Genomic DNA, 16,532 nt, shown 5'->3' with positions numbered 1-16,532 from the left:
GGGAACCCTTTTGGTAGCCATGGCTCCAGAAGGACTGGACGTCTCCAACAAGAAGCTCCATCCATTATTCGTCCCAGGAAACAACACCCATGCCCCAAAATCCGATCCGGCCGCGAACGACCATCCTCAGGGCCCTGACGGGTTAAACCCGAGAACTGAGGAGACGCAATCATCACGGAAGAATGCGCGCACGTCGCAGCCCCCGTCAAGCGATGTTGAACCTTTCTCGTCCGACATTGGCGAGGATGAGCACGGCCGTAAAAGACAAAAGACAGCTGGTGGCAACCCTCCGAGCTCTGGGAAGAAGAGAGGACGGCCCAGGAAGAAGCAGCCCGGTCCAGCGATAGCGATAGCCAACAACTTCTCCCAGGTCAATGGTGTGCCATTGCCGCACCTTGTCAACGAACTTCCACAAACGCCTCTTACTACACCGTCGCCGACCCATCCGATTGTTCTGCCCCTGTCCCAGGCTTCTAGTTCAGTATCAAATGCCAACGGACATACCCATACAGCAGACACCTTGGCTCCGATTACTGGAAAGACCGACCCGCCAAAGCCCACGAAGGTTCTCAAGTTCAATCCCAAGACCGGTACTATTGGGTCACCGCCGAAACCGAAACCAAGCCACGCAGATACGGTCAAAGGCGCAAAGTCTAGCAAATCGCCTGCTAAGCAATCTCGCATTGTAACCGTTAAGTATGGGCACGATGCGGACTCGCGCGAGCGGATCGGTCCGAAGATCCAGCGGATCCTCGCCACGCCTCCCCATACCAAGACAAACCCGACGAAAACCACCCCTCCAAAATCTCGTACCATGACCCCCAAAGCGAACCAAGACAAATCAAAGACGAACACCACGCATCCCCTGTTTCTCGCAAAGCCCAAAAATGCCGTCAAGTCAGCAGAGACCCCTCCCGCTGCTCCGAAGCAACCCAGGGCTACCATTTTCTCTTCGACCCCATGCTCCCCCAAGAAGCAGCGATCGACTCCAGCGGCTGGCAAGGCTCAGTTTCCTCAATTTGGCGTTCGGTCCATGGGACTCAAGGTCCCAGGTGCATGTCACCCAGCATGGCCACCCCAGGGAACTGCCCACGTTAGGGGTTTGTCCCCTGACGAAGAACGCCTGCCAGCAAGGCATCAAGCCGGGTTTTCGTCAAGAAAGTCCAAGGGACAAACAATAAACATATTCCCGGGAGAGTCTGTCATAGATCAGCTCTCAGCGACATTAGACACCCTCAGCATTACAAAGACAATCCAGGAAGCCACTGACGACTATATATCACCTCCGCCCTCGGAGCTTCGTCTCCCGGAAAAGCACTTTGAAAGTGGGCGCAAACTCCGACAGAGAGTCAGGCCTGAGTTGCGTTCTCCCCTGCCACTCATCTCGAGCCAAGATAGCGATGATGAACTACTCACTGCGTCTACCCGCAAACCTCATCCCGCCGTCGCCCGCCTTTACAACTCCCTTGAAACCAATCTCTCAGCTTATGACAGGTCTGAATGTGAGGAACTTTCCTGGGCCCATAAATATGCGCCGAGCTGCGCAGAAGAGGTCCTCCAGAGCGGCCAGGAAGGTGTCTTGTTGAAAGAGTGGCTGCAGACCCTCAAGGTTCAGTCTGTTGATACTGGGGCACCCAATGCAGATCAGAAGCCTGGTTCCAAGCCTGCTTCTGCGACGAAGAAAAAGAGAAAGCGCAACAAGTTGGATGACTTTGTTGTCTCCAGTGGTGATGAAGTCGAGTTTTTGCCCGACGTTTCCGACGATGAGGATGATTGGCTCCCAACACCGCTTCACGGCAGCGCGAAGAAGACCGTGGTTCGTAAGGACATTGGCAAGGATGCAAGCCGGCTCACCAATGCAGTAGTTCTCAGTGGACCCCACGGCTGTGGAAAGACGGCTGCGGTGTATGCTGTTGCAAAGGAGCTTGGCTTCGAGATTTTCGAAATCAATGCAAGTAGCCGCCGCAATGGCAAGGATGTCATGGAGAAGGTTGGAGACATGACCCAGAATCACCTTGTCCAACAGCACCGCCAGAACGACGGCAGAGACAACGCCGACGACGAGACGGCAAACGACATCAAATCCGGCAAGCAGGGCACCATGGCATCATTCTTCAAGCCCAAGACGGCGGCCAAACCCAAAGTCACAGTCCAGCCTGAAGCCATTGAGCAGCCGACGTTGGCAGCCAAATCCGCAAAGGCAAAGGCGCAAACTCAGAAACAGTCTTTGATTCTCCTTGAAGAAGTCGACGTGCTTTACGATGAAGACAAGCAGTTTTGGGCGACCATTGTAAGCTTAATTGCCCAATCCAAGAGGCCGTTTGTTATGACTTGCAACGACGAGACCCTGGTGCCGTTCCACAATTTTGTCTTCTACGGAATCCTCCGATTTAGACCACCACCGGAAGTTTTGGCAGTCGATGCTATGCTCCTCATTGCTGCCAATGAAGGTCATGCTCTTCGTAGGGCGGCTGTAAGCGCGCTGTATGAATCCAAGGGTTACGACCTCCGAGCATCTTTGATGGAACTCAACTACTGGTGTCAGCTTGGAGTCGGTGACCGCCGCGGCGGCTTTGACTGGTTCTACCCGAGATGGCCAAAGGGCTGCGACACAGACGAGAACGGTGATGTTGTGCGTGTAGTCAGCCAAGGCACGTATTTGGAGGGTATGGGATGGGTCAGCCGTGATCCAGCAATCGTCTCAAGCCCCCACGCTGCCGAGGAAGAGTTGATGAACCAATGCTGGCAGAGTCTAGGGGTGGATTTGGGCAACTGGCACGAGTCCCTTGACATGGTATCATGGGCAGACAATGTGACCACATCCTCGGCCGGGGACAGAGCCGCTGCGCTGGATGTGTTTTTCGAGTTTTCCGATCTCATGAGCGCAGCCGATCTCTGCTCCGGCGGTGACTTTGGCCTTCGATTCCAGGTGAGTTGGTCGGTAGCTATTCGATGGCAGTGATGCAACTAACTTGGCCTAGGAACCGCTTGATCCTACGCAACCAGACATCCCCGTCAAAGCACGCGATGACTTCACCCTTGGGCGCCGTTTACTAGAGGCTCCGCCCCTCACGACTTACACCTGCACGGCCAGAGCCATCGCTACCAGTCTGAAGTGCGGAGCTCGACAGGTTCTTCAGACCGCGCCTGTCAAGAATGATACTTCAGTCAGTATGGATTTCTTCCAAGAAGACAGTGCTATCCGCCGAATGAGACACTCATTTGTCAATCCTACCCGGGACGCGGTCATCAACCGCTATGACATGGCATACGCTTTTGACCCGATCGCGGTTTCTGACAAGGCTTCTGCTACGATATCCACCAGCCTCGAACCATCAGTATTTGATCGTACTATGCGGTTGATTACTCTCGAAGTGGCGCCCTATGTCCGAGGGATTATTGGTTACGACCATCGTCTGATGCAGGACCGCATGCAACGAAGTGGCCTACTGAGCGAAGGTGGTAGGCCAGGTAAGCGAATGCGAAACACTCGTGCTGCATACTCGGCTCTGGAAGGTGTCGCGCGCGTCAATATGCGTAAAGAAAACTATTTTTCTGCGGAGCTGAGCGCGCCGTTAGTGATGAGAACCGGCGGCGAAAGCTGGCAAGCGGCCGTGGACGAAGAAATGAGCCTAATGAACCCAGTGTCGAGTCCTGTGAACGCGAATGATGTGGGCGCCAACGAAGATAGCGAAGCGATAACAACGCCAGTCACGGTGGCGGAGTAGATGATGATAGCAACGAAATGGCTGCATTCGGGAGAAGTTGGAAAAGCGTAGTTAGCTGGGGGGGGTGGGGGGAGATATGGGATGGCATTTGAACTGGCTGGCTATCTATCTGCCTTGAACAAGACGGCTATGTGCATACTCGAAACACGCTGAATCGCAAATTGCTGCATATCGTAAATCGACTGTACTCCCATTCCTTTCTAGTGGTAGACGGGTCTTCGCCGGGACCTCCGGTCGGCATAATCCGACTCGCCCTTGTAGCTCCGCTCGTCGGACGGCGACGGCGGCAGCTGACTTCCCCGCCGGCTCCAGTCCGCAACGGCTTCATTATATTGTGGCCGTTGCGGCCGCTCTTCCTCACACGACATGTTTGACTGCCTCTCATACCGGACGATCTCGTTGTCATCCAGCGCACCGATCCCGCGGGATTTAGACCGGAGGTCCTCATCTATCGCACCCCGCCGGTTTGAAAAGCGTTCACTAGGAGAAGGCAGGTATTCGTCAGATTGGTACGAGTCCCCATCACTGTCGCTACCATAGCCCCTTGACCGCCTGTCGCTGCGGCTGGGGGCTGGATATTGCTCCCTCTCGCGCAGCCTCCTCCTCCTCCTGTCGTTGCGCACGTAGTCGTTGCGGTCGAAGACATTGTGGTCGTCGTAGTCAAGATATCCGTTGTGGCGGTCGCGGATGGCGTTACGGCGGCGCGAGAGGCGACCGGACGACGACGCGGGAGACGGCTCCCAATGGTCCTTGTGGGAGTTGCGCGGCCAGAGCTTGTGGAGGCAGATGGTGGCGACGGCGACGGCGGCGACGAAGACTGCGGCGGTCTTGATGCTAGGCCGGCGGTGCTCGCGGGGCCCAGCAGAGGAGGAGCGGGAGCGGGTGGATGGAGAGTGGGAGCGCCGCGTCCGGGTCATAGTTGTGTCTCCTCGGGTCCTGGTGAGGACACCACTCTTGGTATCGCGGCTGGAGCGAGACATGCGAGACATGGAGAGTGGTGAGTTGGCGAGTGTAAACTGTCGTGAGGTTTCTCGAGTGGTTGACAAAGTCAGTGAGTCCGTCCGGTTTAAAAATGAGAACAGCCAGCTGGTATTCGTCCTAAGGGCTCACGCGGCGGTCCGACGGCAAAAGACAAAGAAGGGAAATGAAGTCGGCTTCGGACGGGAGCTTGGAGAGGGGTCCGGGGAGGCGTCACGTAGAAATGGAAACTAGTGAGCGGTGTTAATGAAATGATGGAGGCCGTGGGTAAGGCTGGGCAATTCAGGGAGGGAGCGAAACCTTAAACCGGCTCGTTGGACATCCTCCCCCGGTATCAAAGCTGGAACATTGAAGGGGAGGGTCGTCCGAGCGGGGGTCAATCCGATATGCCGACTTTGGTGTTTGGCTCTGTTTTAGGGACACGCAGGAGATGAAGAGTGCAGCCTCTGCTATGGCATGATGCTGAACGTCAGTAATAGCGGCTGTGCAACAGAACCGCGCGACAGAGGACGGTATGAGAAGAGAAGTGAAGTCCGGTCTACGCCTGGCTTATGCCATGCTGTCAACCCAGGAACCGGTTTTTCAACCAGACGGTCTGAGAGTCGCCGAAGGGAAGCAGAGCTAGAACCCAGGTCCAAGGGTCCTTGCATGACAGGTGATATAACATCAAAGGGTTCCGTCGAGCCTACTACACCGCGTGGCCTTTCCTACGCTGTGTTGCGTCAAAGTCACCATCGCCGGTCACATCTCCCGAGCTTATGGGGAAACCAACCCGATACCGATTGGAAGGAGGCATGATGCACTGGTGCTGTTGTAATGCCACTTGGACAGCTGTGCGTGCAGATAGGCAACGAAGGGCGACACAAGCTCTCCCGGGCACGGATTCTATCCCCGGAACTCCGATATGTAGGTGTATCGAAGGACACGCGCCGTTGGGAATCCCAACCCAGAGGGTCATGCTTGACTCTCTTTGCTTTCATTACTGGGCATATAATAATCCATTGCCCCCTCCCATCTACCCTAAAGTATGATTCCGCTGGCAACAGATGGCGGGGAAGCGCATTTTAGTTTTGCCCTCCATCATGCCCACAATTGAGTTGGCCTCGGACAAAGGAGCCGCATCTTCGTTTCGAAGGTGGCAACCAGGGGAGTTGATGCACATCTGTGTTGCGGCAGTGGTCGGCGACCGGTGGAGCTTAATTTAGATTCCGAGGAGAGAGACGGTAAGATGACTGGAGGATGTCGGAGTGTTGGACGTCAAGAGCAAGACGTAGCAAGAGGGGACTGGAACGGTGAGAGGCGTGAGCGGTCGATGCGGTCCAACTACCGTTGTGGCATGGTGATTGGCCAAGATACTGTGTCGTGATCCCGTTAGCTGTAACAACGCGTCGTTGTGGTTTGAAGCGGCGCTTGCTGTCGTGGAAGAAGTCCCGGGGGCTGAGAATTGCGATTGCATGTGAGCAAAGTCATGTAAGTGCAAGACGTCAGCAAGCATTTGTACACGAGTTGTTCCGGTTACATCTGTGCCACAAGTTTGGAACTACAAACGCGGGCAATTTTTCGTTTCTATTATTCCGTCTTATACCTTCTTGCTAGGCAGCTCTTCGTAGTCGTCTCCAGAGAGTTTCAGGGCCGTTAAGTTTTGCGATATCATTCGCATCTTGAAATCGGTTGCCTGGGACCAGAAATATCAAGTCTTGTAGTTGAAATTAGTGAGATGTTGTGAATGGGATAAGGAATTGACAGCTTACCGATTTAGACGCGAGAAGATAATTCAATCGGTTGAGCAAAGAAGTCTCCTGTTCCACGATGGTGATCTTGGAGCTTCCAAAGCCCTCTAATGACTTGAAAACTTGATGTTTTACTCCAGGGGGCATGCCCAATGTGACACAGCCAGGAGGATTTTTCTGGATATGTGTGGTATGCGATAGAAGCAATCAGTGCAATAATGTGTCTTAGAAGACAGATCGGAGGGTATTATGTGAAGTGAGGGAGTGAATGAAGCGTCGAGGTGAAGAATAGGTGGCAAGACAATCACAGCAACAAGCACTTGGTATGAAAGCGCTACCAGCCTTGGTTGATAGGGAGGTTTACTTACGATATTTCATGGTGCTGAGTTTCCATCCATTGATTTAGAAGCCTTCTTTATTGTGTTGAGTATTGGGCATGATGCTTCCACTGTTTCTATGACTGTGTATGGTTGATATTGTGTGCCTGTAGGATCCTAGGGGGGACCGCATTGTTTTGGTACCCTAATTACTAGGGCTGGTAACAGCCGCAACAAGGCTTATATGCCATTGGTCTCAATTTGAAGTCAACTGTGCTTGGATTGTTGAATACCGAAGGCATACTTGTCTTTGACACCATGATGATCTCGAAAGGATAGCTCCATGGCACTCAAAGAGCTCGGTATTTCCTATAGATCAAGCCGCATCAACAACAAAGGGTGGTATCCAGAATGGAAAAGAACATTGCAGGCGTTTGAGGACAATGAGAGAACACGGAGATGCTTGAGAACCAAGCCATGGAGAGCTTATATCAATGGGTCAAAATGTCTAGATTAGAGAACCAGCCAGCTAACCAGATCAGTTGTCACCGGTCAGTTTGAATCCAAGGTCGATATCAATACCATACATTCATGACGCCGTTCACAAGTACACAGGACCAAATCAGCCGCAAGGGCATCTTTCACACCATCAAGACCTATGTCGGGGGTGAGAGGTGCCTTTCGGAGTTATACGATAGCTACAGATACGTCCCAGCGGACGATATCGATGCGTCGTGTACCAGAAATGCCACCATCGTCAGACTTGTATGCCTCAACTTCTCCCAGACGAGAAAGCTGAAGAAATTTGCAGCAGATGAGATCTGGCTGTCTAGGGAGGCTTGTTGCGTAAGTTCAACTCCTTTCCGTCTGCCCAGTTTGGGACATCAAGCCTAAGACCGGCGAGTGTTTCACAAGACGCTCTCAGCTGACCAACATGATTAGCGAACCATCGTGAGATGTTTTGACTACCTCCCAGCCATCAACGCCATCGTCACCGAGCAACGCCCCCGAGACGGCGCGATCCACCCGGCACGAGACCGCTTCGAGGATTCGGCTATCCTCGACATCGCCTGGGACATGCTCCTCGCTCTCGCCTACCTTCATGCCCGCGGCATCGCCCACGGAGATGTCCGGCCGCGGAACGTTATCCCATTCCCCTCGTACCCCCGTCGCGACCGCCACAAGCTCTTCGGCCACGGCCTCGTGCCGGACGTCATCGGCTACTGGCCCAAGGACGACGGCTACACGGCTCCCGAGTTCCTCGTCGAGAACGCCGAGACGCGCAAAAAGGGGAAGGGGGGCAGGGGAGCGGTGAAGGCGACCTTTGCGTCGGACATCTGGCAGCTCGGCATGCTTCTCTGGCACTGCCACCGCTACGGCTCCCACTGGGACTCCGAGACGCTCCCGTCGCGGAGGAACAGCTGGCAGTCCGAGATCCTCGTCCAGCCCGACCTCGCGCCGACGTCCGGAGCTTCCATGAAGGGGATCAGGCCGCTGGCGTTCAGAGCCAAGGGCTGCGAGGACCCAAGCCACACCTGGTTGCAGCAGTTGTTGAGCAGCATGCTCGACGAGGACCCCCTCGCGCGATCGAGTGCGATGGAGCTGCTTCGGCAGATGCAGAGCCAGAGGTACCACGCTGTCGAGAGGAAGGAGTTGGAGGAGGATGTGGAGGATATGAAAGACGCCGTGGAGACTGCGAAAAAAGAGATATGGGAGAGAAGTCCCCTCGGGAAGGTGGCGCTGGGGGTGAGGCGGGCGCGGGTAGAGTTCGTCAGGTTCATCTTCCTCATTGCTCTCTTGCTTCATTTGGTGTAGTTTTCCCTTTGTTGCTCATGGTTGCTGAACGGGGCTGGGGAGGGTTTCTCCAGATTTGAATCCATGGGCTTGGTTTTCATCTAGACGGGTTATTGATGGACGTGGTTGATTGAGGTACAAAGGAAGCCTTTGTAACCTCGTAGATTTCACTTACAAGCGGTGTCTTTTGGCCTCCTTAGATTTGCACTAGATTTCCCGTTCAATGGTTTGTCCAGCAACGTAAGTTTGCCACAACTCACGCTCACATACCACGCCTGCATGGCCAATGACATACCAAAACCCATGAAATGCCCTCAAATCTCCGCCACGAATAGGCATTGGCCAAACGATACCCAACTGCCTCATTAGAGCCATATCATAAACACAGAAATACCGTCGTTTGTGACCTTGTTGCTTTGAAACCAACCCCCTCACTCGGCACGTTTGATGCCTGTTGAGTTGCGCTTTCGTAGCCTATGCTAACGGCAGGGAGTATATGCCTGTTTTCCTCCTGCTCTTCAGCCCTGCATCCTCTCTCGTGGATACATCCGCGCATTCGGTGGGGTAAGGTGGCAGTTTTGATATTTCCAGACCTCGGACGATAGACAACAGCCAGATCTCATCGTTACATATTGCGTGTGTACCTTTGCGTGCGACCGCCTTGTGTTGGCGCCTTGGTTACTGAGTAGTCGGGTGACAGCCGCAACAAGACTTATACACCATCTCCTATAGATAGACAGTTATCTGTCAGCTCTTATAACTGCAAGCGCGGCTCTATATTTAATCCTTCAACCCTGATATAGCCAAATGAAACCCCGTACTAAATAATGATAACACTGCTACTTTATAACCCCTATCTATACTTAAAACCCTAGTAGTGGTCCTATGCGCTACGACGCAGCGATAGGCTCTAAGAAGGTTGCCCGATCCTCAGGCCATGGTCTCCTACGAAGCCTGTAGCTGTGAACGCCATGGCAGACGGTCCCGCGAGAAGAAAAAGACACAATTGAAACTAACCGTCGTGGCCTCTCTGGCCGGCATGATATGGCCAGATCAGCGAAGTATGCTGGTCTGCGTCCATCCTTAGGGGTGCGACTCAACGAAGCTACGTAAAAGAATACGAGAGCCCCAAAGGTTGCTGTGTCAGATACGCTTGTGCCAGTCAGAAACCGTAGCCACTGCGCCAGAGGGCGCAGCGCCTCATGGTCGTCATCGGAGACACGAAGCCTCATACCAAGCCGCGCAGTCGAACGCGCCCAGAGGCGAAGGGGACTGCCATTGCACAACCATTTAGTTATAGATCAGGCCATCCGCATATGTTCCAGGCCAGTCGAGGTGGTTCAAGTGGCGTCTGCTACCTGGGCCCCCCTTAGCCGACGAGCGCGATCGGGACCAGTCGAGTTCAACAGACCAACAAAATCACCATGTTCCTCCTTCCCCCCGACCGCGGCCCAGTAGATTCTCACCGGAATCCCCGGACGGCTGGCTGGCCGGAGCGTGGAAGGGCGATTTCATTCCACCGTCGGATTGGGACCCCGTCCTGTGGTGCATGTACAGTCGCCAGGCCAGGAAGTCACCCCCCCAAAAGATGTGAGGATAATAGTTGGGCTGGGCGCGGGGCAAGCTCCGAAAAGGCGGCACCGCGCCGTGTGCCATGCCATGCCGTGGCGATGCCGCCCAGCGCCAAGATTAGTATACGGCGGGTGTTCTCATCAGTACCACTGGGCTATTAGTTGGGGAGCCTGCAATGGGGGGGGGGGGCCGTTGGCGACCGGAATTGCGCATGGGAGGGAGGGTACATAGTAGTCTCGCAGTTGGAAAGGGGGTTCGTCATCACTCAGGGCGATCTGCCTGAATCGTTGCAGCAGCCTCTTTGCCCATTGTGATTCGGCCCACTGACTTAAGCAGGATCGAGGCTAACCAAGGATAGGGGACGAATTCGTGAAAACGGGGACTCTTCACCCCTCCCATCCCTTTTTCCGGGGGCGGTGTTTGTCACGGCGGGACAATCAATATGTGGGCAGAGTGTCAAGCTTGTGCCGTAGGAATGAATGGGCTGCTGCGCAGGTTTTGCCAGGGAATAGATTCGCGCTTGCAAATCCCTTCGTCATCCACCGCCCGCGCGTCCCGCTCTCAAGTGGTGATGTTCAAACGTATGTCTGTCTCTCTTCCTTGCGGATACATACAACAAGGGAGCTTGACCCGCAGGGAGTGGTGAGAAGTGGAAAATAAAAAGGAGATGGGGGGTTGACACTTGCTTGCTGGTAGAGGGGGCCAAAGCCATCCAAAGCTGCAGCAGCTGTGCCACTATGAGAGCGATTACTACGTTCGTATGTAGTGTATGTGGTAAGGTAGGTGGATGAATCATGATCGGTGTCAATCCTCGTTTGACGCCAGTAATCCATGGTCGGCCAACCACACCTTTAGAGAGCTCTTTGTCCGGAACCACTGTGTTCGCGATGGGCCGATCGTTCCCCTGGCTGTGGACGCCCACCAAGGCAATCTACAACGCACAGCCCGAGGGCTGCTGCTGGAAAGAAATAAAAAAAAAAAGAAGAAGAAGAAAGTCATTTGGCATCCCGGTGTGCGCGTATAGTGGTGTACAGTGGTTCCCAACGACCCTTGGTGGTTGACGATGCAAGCCATCCGAACAAGATGGCACCAGAGTAGATACCTCAGAGTACTCTGTAGCGTCGTCAGTGGACGATGCGCATTACTTTACTGACAGCCTTTACAGCACCAGGTCCAGGAGCGTACTACGGCAGGGTGGGCAGTCCAATGCATCTTCTGTTCCGTAGTAGGGGGGCAAAACGGTCATGGTTTTTCGTCGTCACTTTGGCCATGCCGTGATGGATGGACCTGGATTTTCAGCTGCCTCCAGTTCCGTGCTCCGGCACCGGTTTGCTCGGCCCCATGGCAGGCGTATCAAGCAAACAAACACTCGTGACTGGAACGCAACGCTGGGTACCGACATCATGCGAAGCAGCAACAGCTGCAAAGTGTCGAAAGCCGACGACCGTCGGATATGTGGCACGAACCTGCTCAACCCCGGGATGGGCGTCGGTTGGCGAAATGGCCCGAGGGCGTTGAGCCCCGAAAGAGCTGATTTGCCGCAAAAGGGGTGTTGTAGCGATGCACATATCCAGCCCGGTGACACAGTGGTAGTGCCAGAAAGGGCCGGCCAGTGCTTCGGTGCTTCAGACTGACCAGAATCAACCTCCAGTGCCGCCACTCAAAGGTCGGATGAGAACTCATGGCGTGGCAGGCCACGCTCTAAACTACGCCAGGAGGCGAGGCTGTCCTAGATCATCAGCCCGATTACGACATGTTTACTATGTCTGCCTAGTCGCTAGGTTTACGATGCTAGAATGTGAATTTCGAGCGTGGGATTCTGGCCAGTGTACGCGTTGCAACTTATCCCATCGGGCAGTCCACTTGCTGGCCATCTGTGACAGACATATTGTAGGCAGACGGCATGAAGCAGCACAACCTGTGCTTTGACTGCACCCGAGTCTGCCGCCTGGCTTGCTAAAGTTGACAACGTCATGCTGCGGACCGACGACGCGGTGGGCCATTTTTCTGTATTGCATTTCAGAGCCGGACAAAATGCCTGCACCATGGTTGCTGATTCAAGTATGTTGGCTAGCGTCTCGAAAGGAGGGAAAATGGCCCCAGCCATTGCCCAGTACTGGCTGGTATCTCACGGAGGGCAAGAGTTTACCGACGCCGGGCCACAATCACCAAGCCTCTGAGTCAAGGGCTGTGCTGTGAACGTTAATGGTGCGCGCCCGCGGGTAAATGCGTTCTCAGTCTGGCTTGGTTATCGGCCGACACTGGCGACGGTGAGGTGACGCGCATTTTTTCTTTCTTTTCCTTTTGACCGCCACGCTAAAACACCGTCGCCGCCTCGTGCTCCCTGACATGGTTGCTGCAGCCTCCGGGGCGACAAATATCGGTGGGCTGTACTCCATACAGCGTAACGTCGGCGATGGCGTGGTTCAGATACCTAGCTGGGCCCCCCCCGAGGGAGGGGTTGCAGGGCCGAGTGATATGCGCGGTCGCCGTACCTAGTATATCGTAAGACCCCAACGTGGGTTCAGATGCACGTGAACGGCACCGTACGTCGACCAGAGGACGGACCTGGTCTGATGATGTGACGATGAAGCTAGCCACTGGGCGTTGCTGTTTTGTCTCCACCAGATGCAGTAGATATCGATCGTATATTGGGCTATGAGAAGACGTGTGCCCCGTTGTTGTGTCAAGGATGTCTTGCGTAGGTACGAGTGCTTGGGACAAAGAGGTCAAGTACCTACCTAATCCTCTGACCGAGGTGCAGCGAGCGCCTTCTGCCGGTCTTCATCCGGGGTTGTATCATGTATGAAGGAAGCAAACCTTGATGATCGGCGCGATCGAGAAGGCAGCGAAGGAGGTGAGACGCTGATCTGATGGTGACTGAAGGCGGAAAAGCAAAGCGAGAGAGACTGACTCTGTATCATGCAGCTGATGGTATAAGAGCAGAGGAGGGGTTTGGCGGGCCGAGGAGAAACGACCCAGCGTCGTTGGTTGGCTGAATCAATACACAGCGAGCAATGAGAGAGGTGTCCAAGCTCATGATGGGGAGAGGGGGGTGAGCGAGAAGAGACATGTCGTCCAAATGGCAGAACTAGCGGCGCTCCAAATAGCAGAGTCTAGAGATGGCTACATACAAGGGAAGGCCGCATGTGGCAGCAGCGTGCCGGCAACAGGCTTGTTTGCTTGGTGGGGGAGTGTATGAGAGAGTGAATGAGTAAACTGACTGAATCAACGAGATGGCAAAGAGAGCTAAAGCTAAGCAAAAGAGGGGGAGAGGGTCGAGACCGTGGGGCCACCGTCAACTTTAATTGATACAGGCAAGTAAGTCTTGGACACGACACGAGACACACGTCGTCCGTACGCGGGAGTCAATTCGCCAGAACGGCGGCCGGAGGGCAAGTGAGCAAGCAAGCATGTGTTGGGGGCGCGGCTGACGCTGCAGCAGCTGAATGTGAGAGATGGTCAGTCAGACAGACAGGCAGGCAGGCAGGTTGAGGTTAGCGGCAGCGTGGACGAGTCCGGACTGGTCAGGATAAGACGAGAAGACGAATTGCTTGTCGAAAAGTGCGCGGACCTACCTACCTGTATCTGCATGTACGAGCAGATGACCCGATGGACAAGTAAGAAAGAGAGAAAGAAAGAAAGAAGCATCGAGACGGTGTTGGAACCAAAGTTCGATACCTAGATACGTAGGGATGGTTTCGCATCCAAGGTTACCTACGCAGTAAGGATGCAGACAGATGGCAAGGTTACCTGATATATGATGGATGTTGGTTTAGCCAGGCCGGGCCGGGATGCGAAACGGGCTTGGACTCGGGCGAGCTGGTTGCATGGCATGGCATGGCATGGCATGGCATGGGGGGACTGACTGTTGGGTGTCGGTTGCCGAACGGTATTCGTATTGTAGTAGTGTACGGACGGGCGGGGGGGGGATGGTGACGATGAGGATGGACGGGAAGCAAGTTGCGAAGTGAAGATGCAAGTAGTGTTTGTGTGTATTCGTAGTTTAGGTGTGTAGAGACAAGATAGCAAATAACCTTGTTGGAGGAATACGTAGGTAGTGAGTGTACGGATACTGGGAGAAGCCGTCGACAAGCAGCCGTTGTTGCTTAGGTACGTACCGTATAGTACCGTACGAATACTGTCCACCTTGGGTGCTCGTTACGTCAGCAAAAGACCGAGGTTGCCATACCCGAGTCCGTGCGCAAGAGTCATCCATCCACACCTGCTACGCTGCCAGTTGCTCCTTCTCCTCTGCAGGGTCGGGTCGGTCTTTCTTGTCTTGCTTGCCCTTGCCAACAAATGGCAACTGCTGCTGGAGCCTGCCTGCCTTGCCTGCCTTGCCTGCCTGCTCTCGAGATACGAGCACCGGACCGAACATGGAAGGCGCCCGAATAGGACTCAAATTTCATCCACGGCAAGAGATGCTTGCGTTATGTTGAAAGGGACTTCCTGCATGGAAGTCAAATGCAGGACAGACTCCTCGCATTAGCATCATTATCATCCTCCTCCCCCTCGTCCTCGCTAGGCACTCCATCCGACTAAATGCCCTCCCTCTTCCCTCGCTTCGTCGCATTTCCAGGCATCATCCTGCAAACTTGACCCTGTCAGGGATCGCCGGTGTCGACGAACGCTTCGGCCAACGGAGGCATGCGCGTCCCTATCGCTATACGGCATCATTCGTCTATTGTCTATTTGCCGCACTCTCTCTCTCCCTCCGTATTTTTTCTTTCTTTCTTTCTCGGCATCTCATGCCGGCCTTGCCGGTCGTACCCCCTACCGAACCCAATTCTGGACAGACGCGAATAGGGGATATCATTGCCACTTATGTCCAAGTTGATTGTTCGCTCCATCGACGCCGAGCTCTCCCCTCCCTTCAGCGCCACCATCAGTCAGCATTCCCTAACCGTCCGAGGCAATGTATTCGAAAGCCTTTACCCCATGAACTTCCATCACCCCCGGAATCAAACCCCTTGGGAGTCTTCGGCTGCAAGCATCAAGCTGTTACAGCACCAGCATTGGCCCCATGAATGGTTCACCATCAAAGCCGACTAATACCTACCTACTGCAGCCATCGCTGGGGGTGGTCTCAGTTCCGCACTGTATCCGTAACTAACCCTCTCCCCATGTGCAGTCTGCCCTTGGCCGCCACCCATCATATCTACTGTGACTGACTGTCACTGGAACTCCTCGACAGTCAGCCAACACTTATCTGGGGCTTGCTTGACTCGCCGATTGAACAACAAGTTACCCGTAGCAATGCTATTCTCGGTCTTGTGGCAACGTGCTTAACACACACCGTGGAGCCTCCCCCCCTTCGTCTCCCGGCTACGGCACCACTGCCCTCGGTCAGATGCGCGTCGAGAATGCATCGTTGGATATAGCGCACGAGTCTCAGGCTGCTGGGTAGTGTAGGTACTTTCACCAAGTGCACATTCGCACACACGAGATTTTCAACCACTCACGGAACTGCCACTGGGCGCCACGGGCGTCTGACCTTGGCGGCATGGCTTCCGGGCCAAATGGTCAAGCTCTTGTCTCTCTGGGTGGGTGAGCAAGGGGACCGGACCTGGACGAATGCCCACCTACGAACAAAATACTAATCACACCCCCGATATGCATGCCCGAGCGACCTTGTCCACCCCTCCCCTCCCCGAGCTTCCCACTCACTGGATGTACCGAGGCGCTTTAGCGAAAAGTATCTGCACCAGGCTATCCTGATTTTGGGGCTTTGTCTTTGTACCGGTCTGCTCAACGTACCCTCCAGCCTCACTCGGCTCATCTCCCGCCCGCCGGTTCGGTGATACCTCCGGCTCAAGAGCCCCGATACCCAGTGCTAAGAAAGGCCCGTCGATACTTCCATCCTGGTCTTGGGATTGCATCCCGGACGTCGAGTATACCTCGCCTTGTGAAATCGTTGGAAAAACCTAGCCTCCGACACAGCTCCGATTGTTGATCAGAACGGCGATGCTGAGTCGGCCACCAAATGATGGATACTTCGGCCATCACGGCGGACGACACGGAGGACCGATGCCAGTCTCAGATCCCTGGCCGACCCTCCTCTCCGAAGGGGGGTGAGGAGGAGGACGACGACAAATGTTCTTGATCGCTCCCTTGCGTGTCACGCGCCGTTGGGCCGCACAACTGCAAAGGGCATGAAGTCAAAAGGTTGTGTTTAATTGGCCACGGCCCTGCAATTTAGACGGAGCCTGTAAGTGCATCGGGATATATCATATCTGCCACCTGTGTTGGGGAACCAACCACGCCCCTTCTTTCTAACAGACTCCAAGGTCCGCTTAGCACTATCGCATTGACCAATCGCCGCGTAGGTCTGCGCAGCCTCGGAAAGCCATGTGCTCGTCCGCACACCTCTCCCAGCGTGTTTTTGGCACTGAGCCGCTCATTCAAGTTCG

At 54.6% G+C, this 16,532-nt stretch overlaps 3 protein-coding genes across 3 annotated transcripts; 2 read left to right on the top strand and 1 right to left on the bottom strand.

Moving 5' to 3' along the window:
- Window positions 1-19: 19 nt before the first annotated feature.
- On the top strand, window positions 20-3,728 carry LY79DRAFT_576836 (ATPase; the record flags this gene model as incomplete). Its single annotated transcript, XM_060559835.1, has 2 exons — window positions 20-2,929; window positions 2,982-3,728. 2 exons carry the CDS (start codon window positions 20-22, stop codon window positions 3,726-3,728), a joined length of 3,657 nt encoding a protein of 1,218 aa, XP_060417899.1.
- Window positions 3,729-3,928: 200 nt separating this feature from the next.
- Window positions 3,929-4,717, bottom strand: LY79DRAFT_587556 (uncharacterized protein; the record flags this gene model as incomplete). The annotated part of the gene is made up of 1 exon (XM_060560785.1): window positions 3,929-4,717. The coding sequence occupies one exon, from the start codon at window positions 4,715-4,717 to the stop codon at window positions 3,929-3,931; it is 789 nt and encodes a 262-aa protein (XP_060417898.1).
- Window positions 4,718-7,132: 2,415 nt separating this feature from the next.
- Window positions 7,133-8,568, top strand: LY79DRAFT_697200 (kinase-like domain-containing protein; the record flags this gene model as incomplete). Its single annotated transcript, XM_060564844.1, has 2 exons — window positions 7,133-7,599; window positions 7,696-8,568. Exons 1-2 carry the CDS (start codon window positions 7,345-7,347, stop codon window positions 8,566-8,568), a joined length of 1,128 nt encoding a protein of 375 aa, XP_060417897.1. The 5' UTR covers window positions 7,133-7,344.
- Between the last annotated feature and the right edge of the window lie 7,964 nt (window positions 8,569-16,532).

Source organism: Colletotrichum navitas (genome assembly GCF_030913465.1).
Source record: "Colletotrichum navitas strain CBS 125086 chromosome Unknown LY79scaffold_9, whole genome shotgun sequence".
NCBI lineage: Eukaryota > Fungi > Ascomycota > Sordariomycetes > Glomerellales > Glomerellaceae > Colletotrichum > Colletotrichum navitas.
This window is presented reverse-complemented; position numbering and strand designations above follow the sequence as displayed.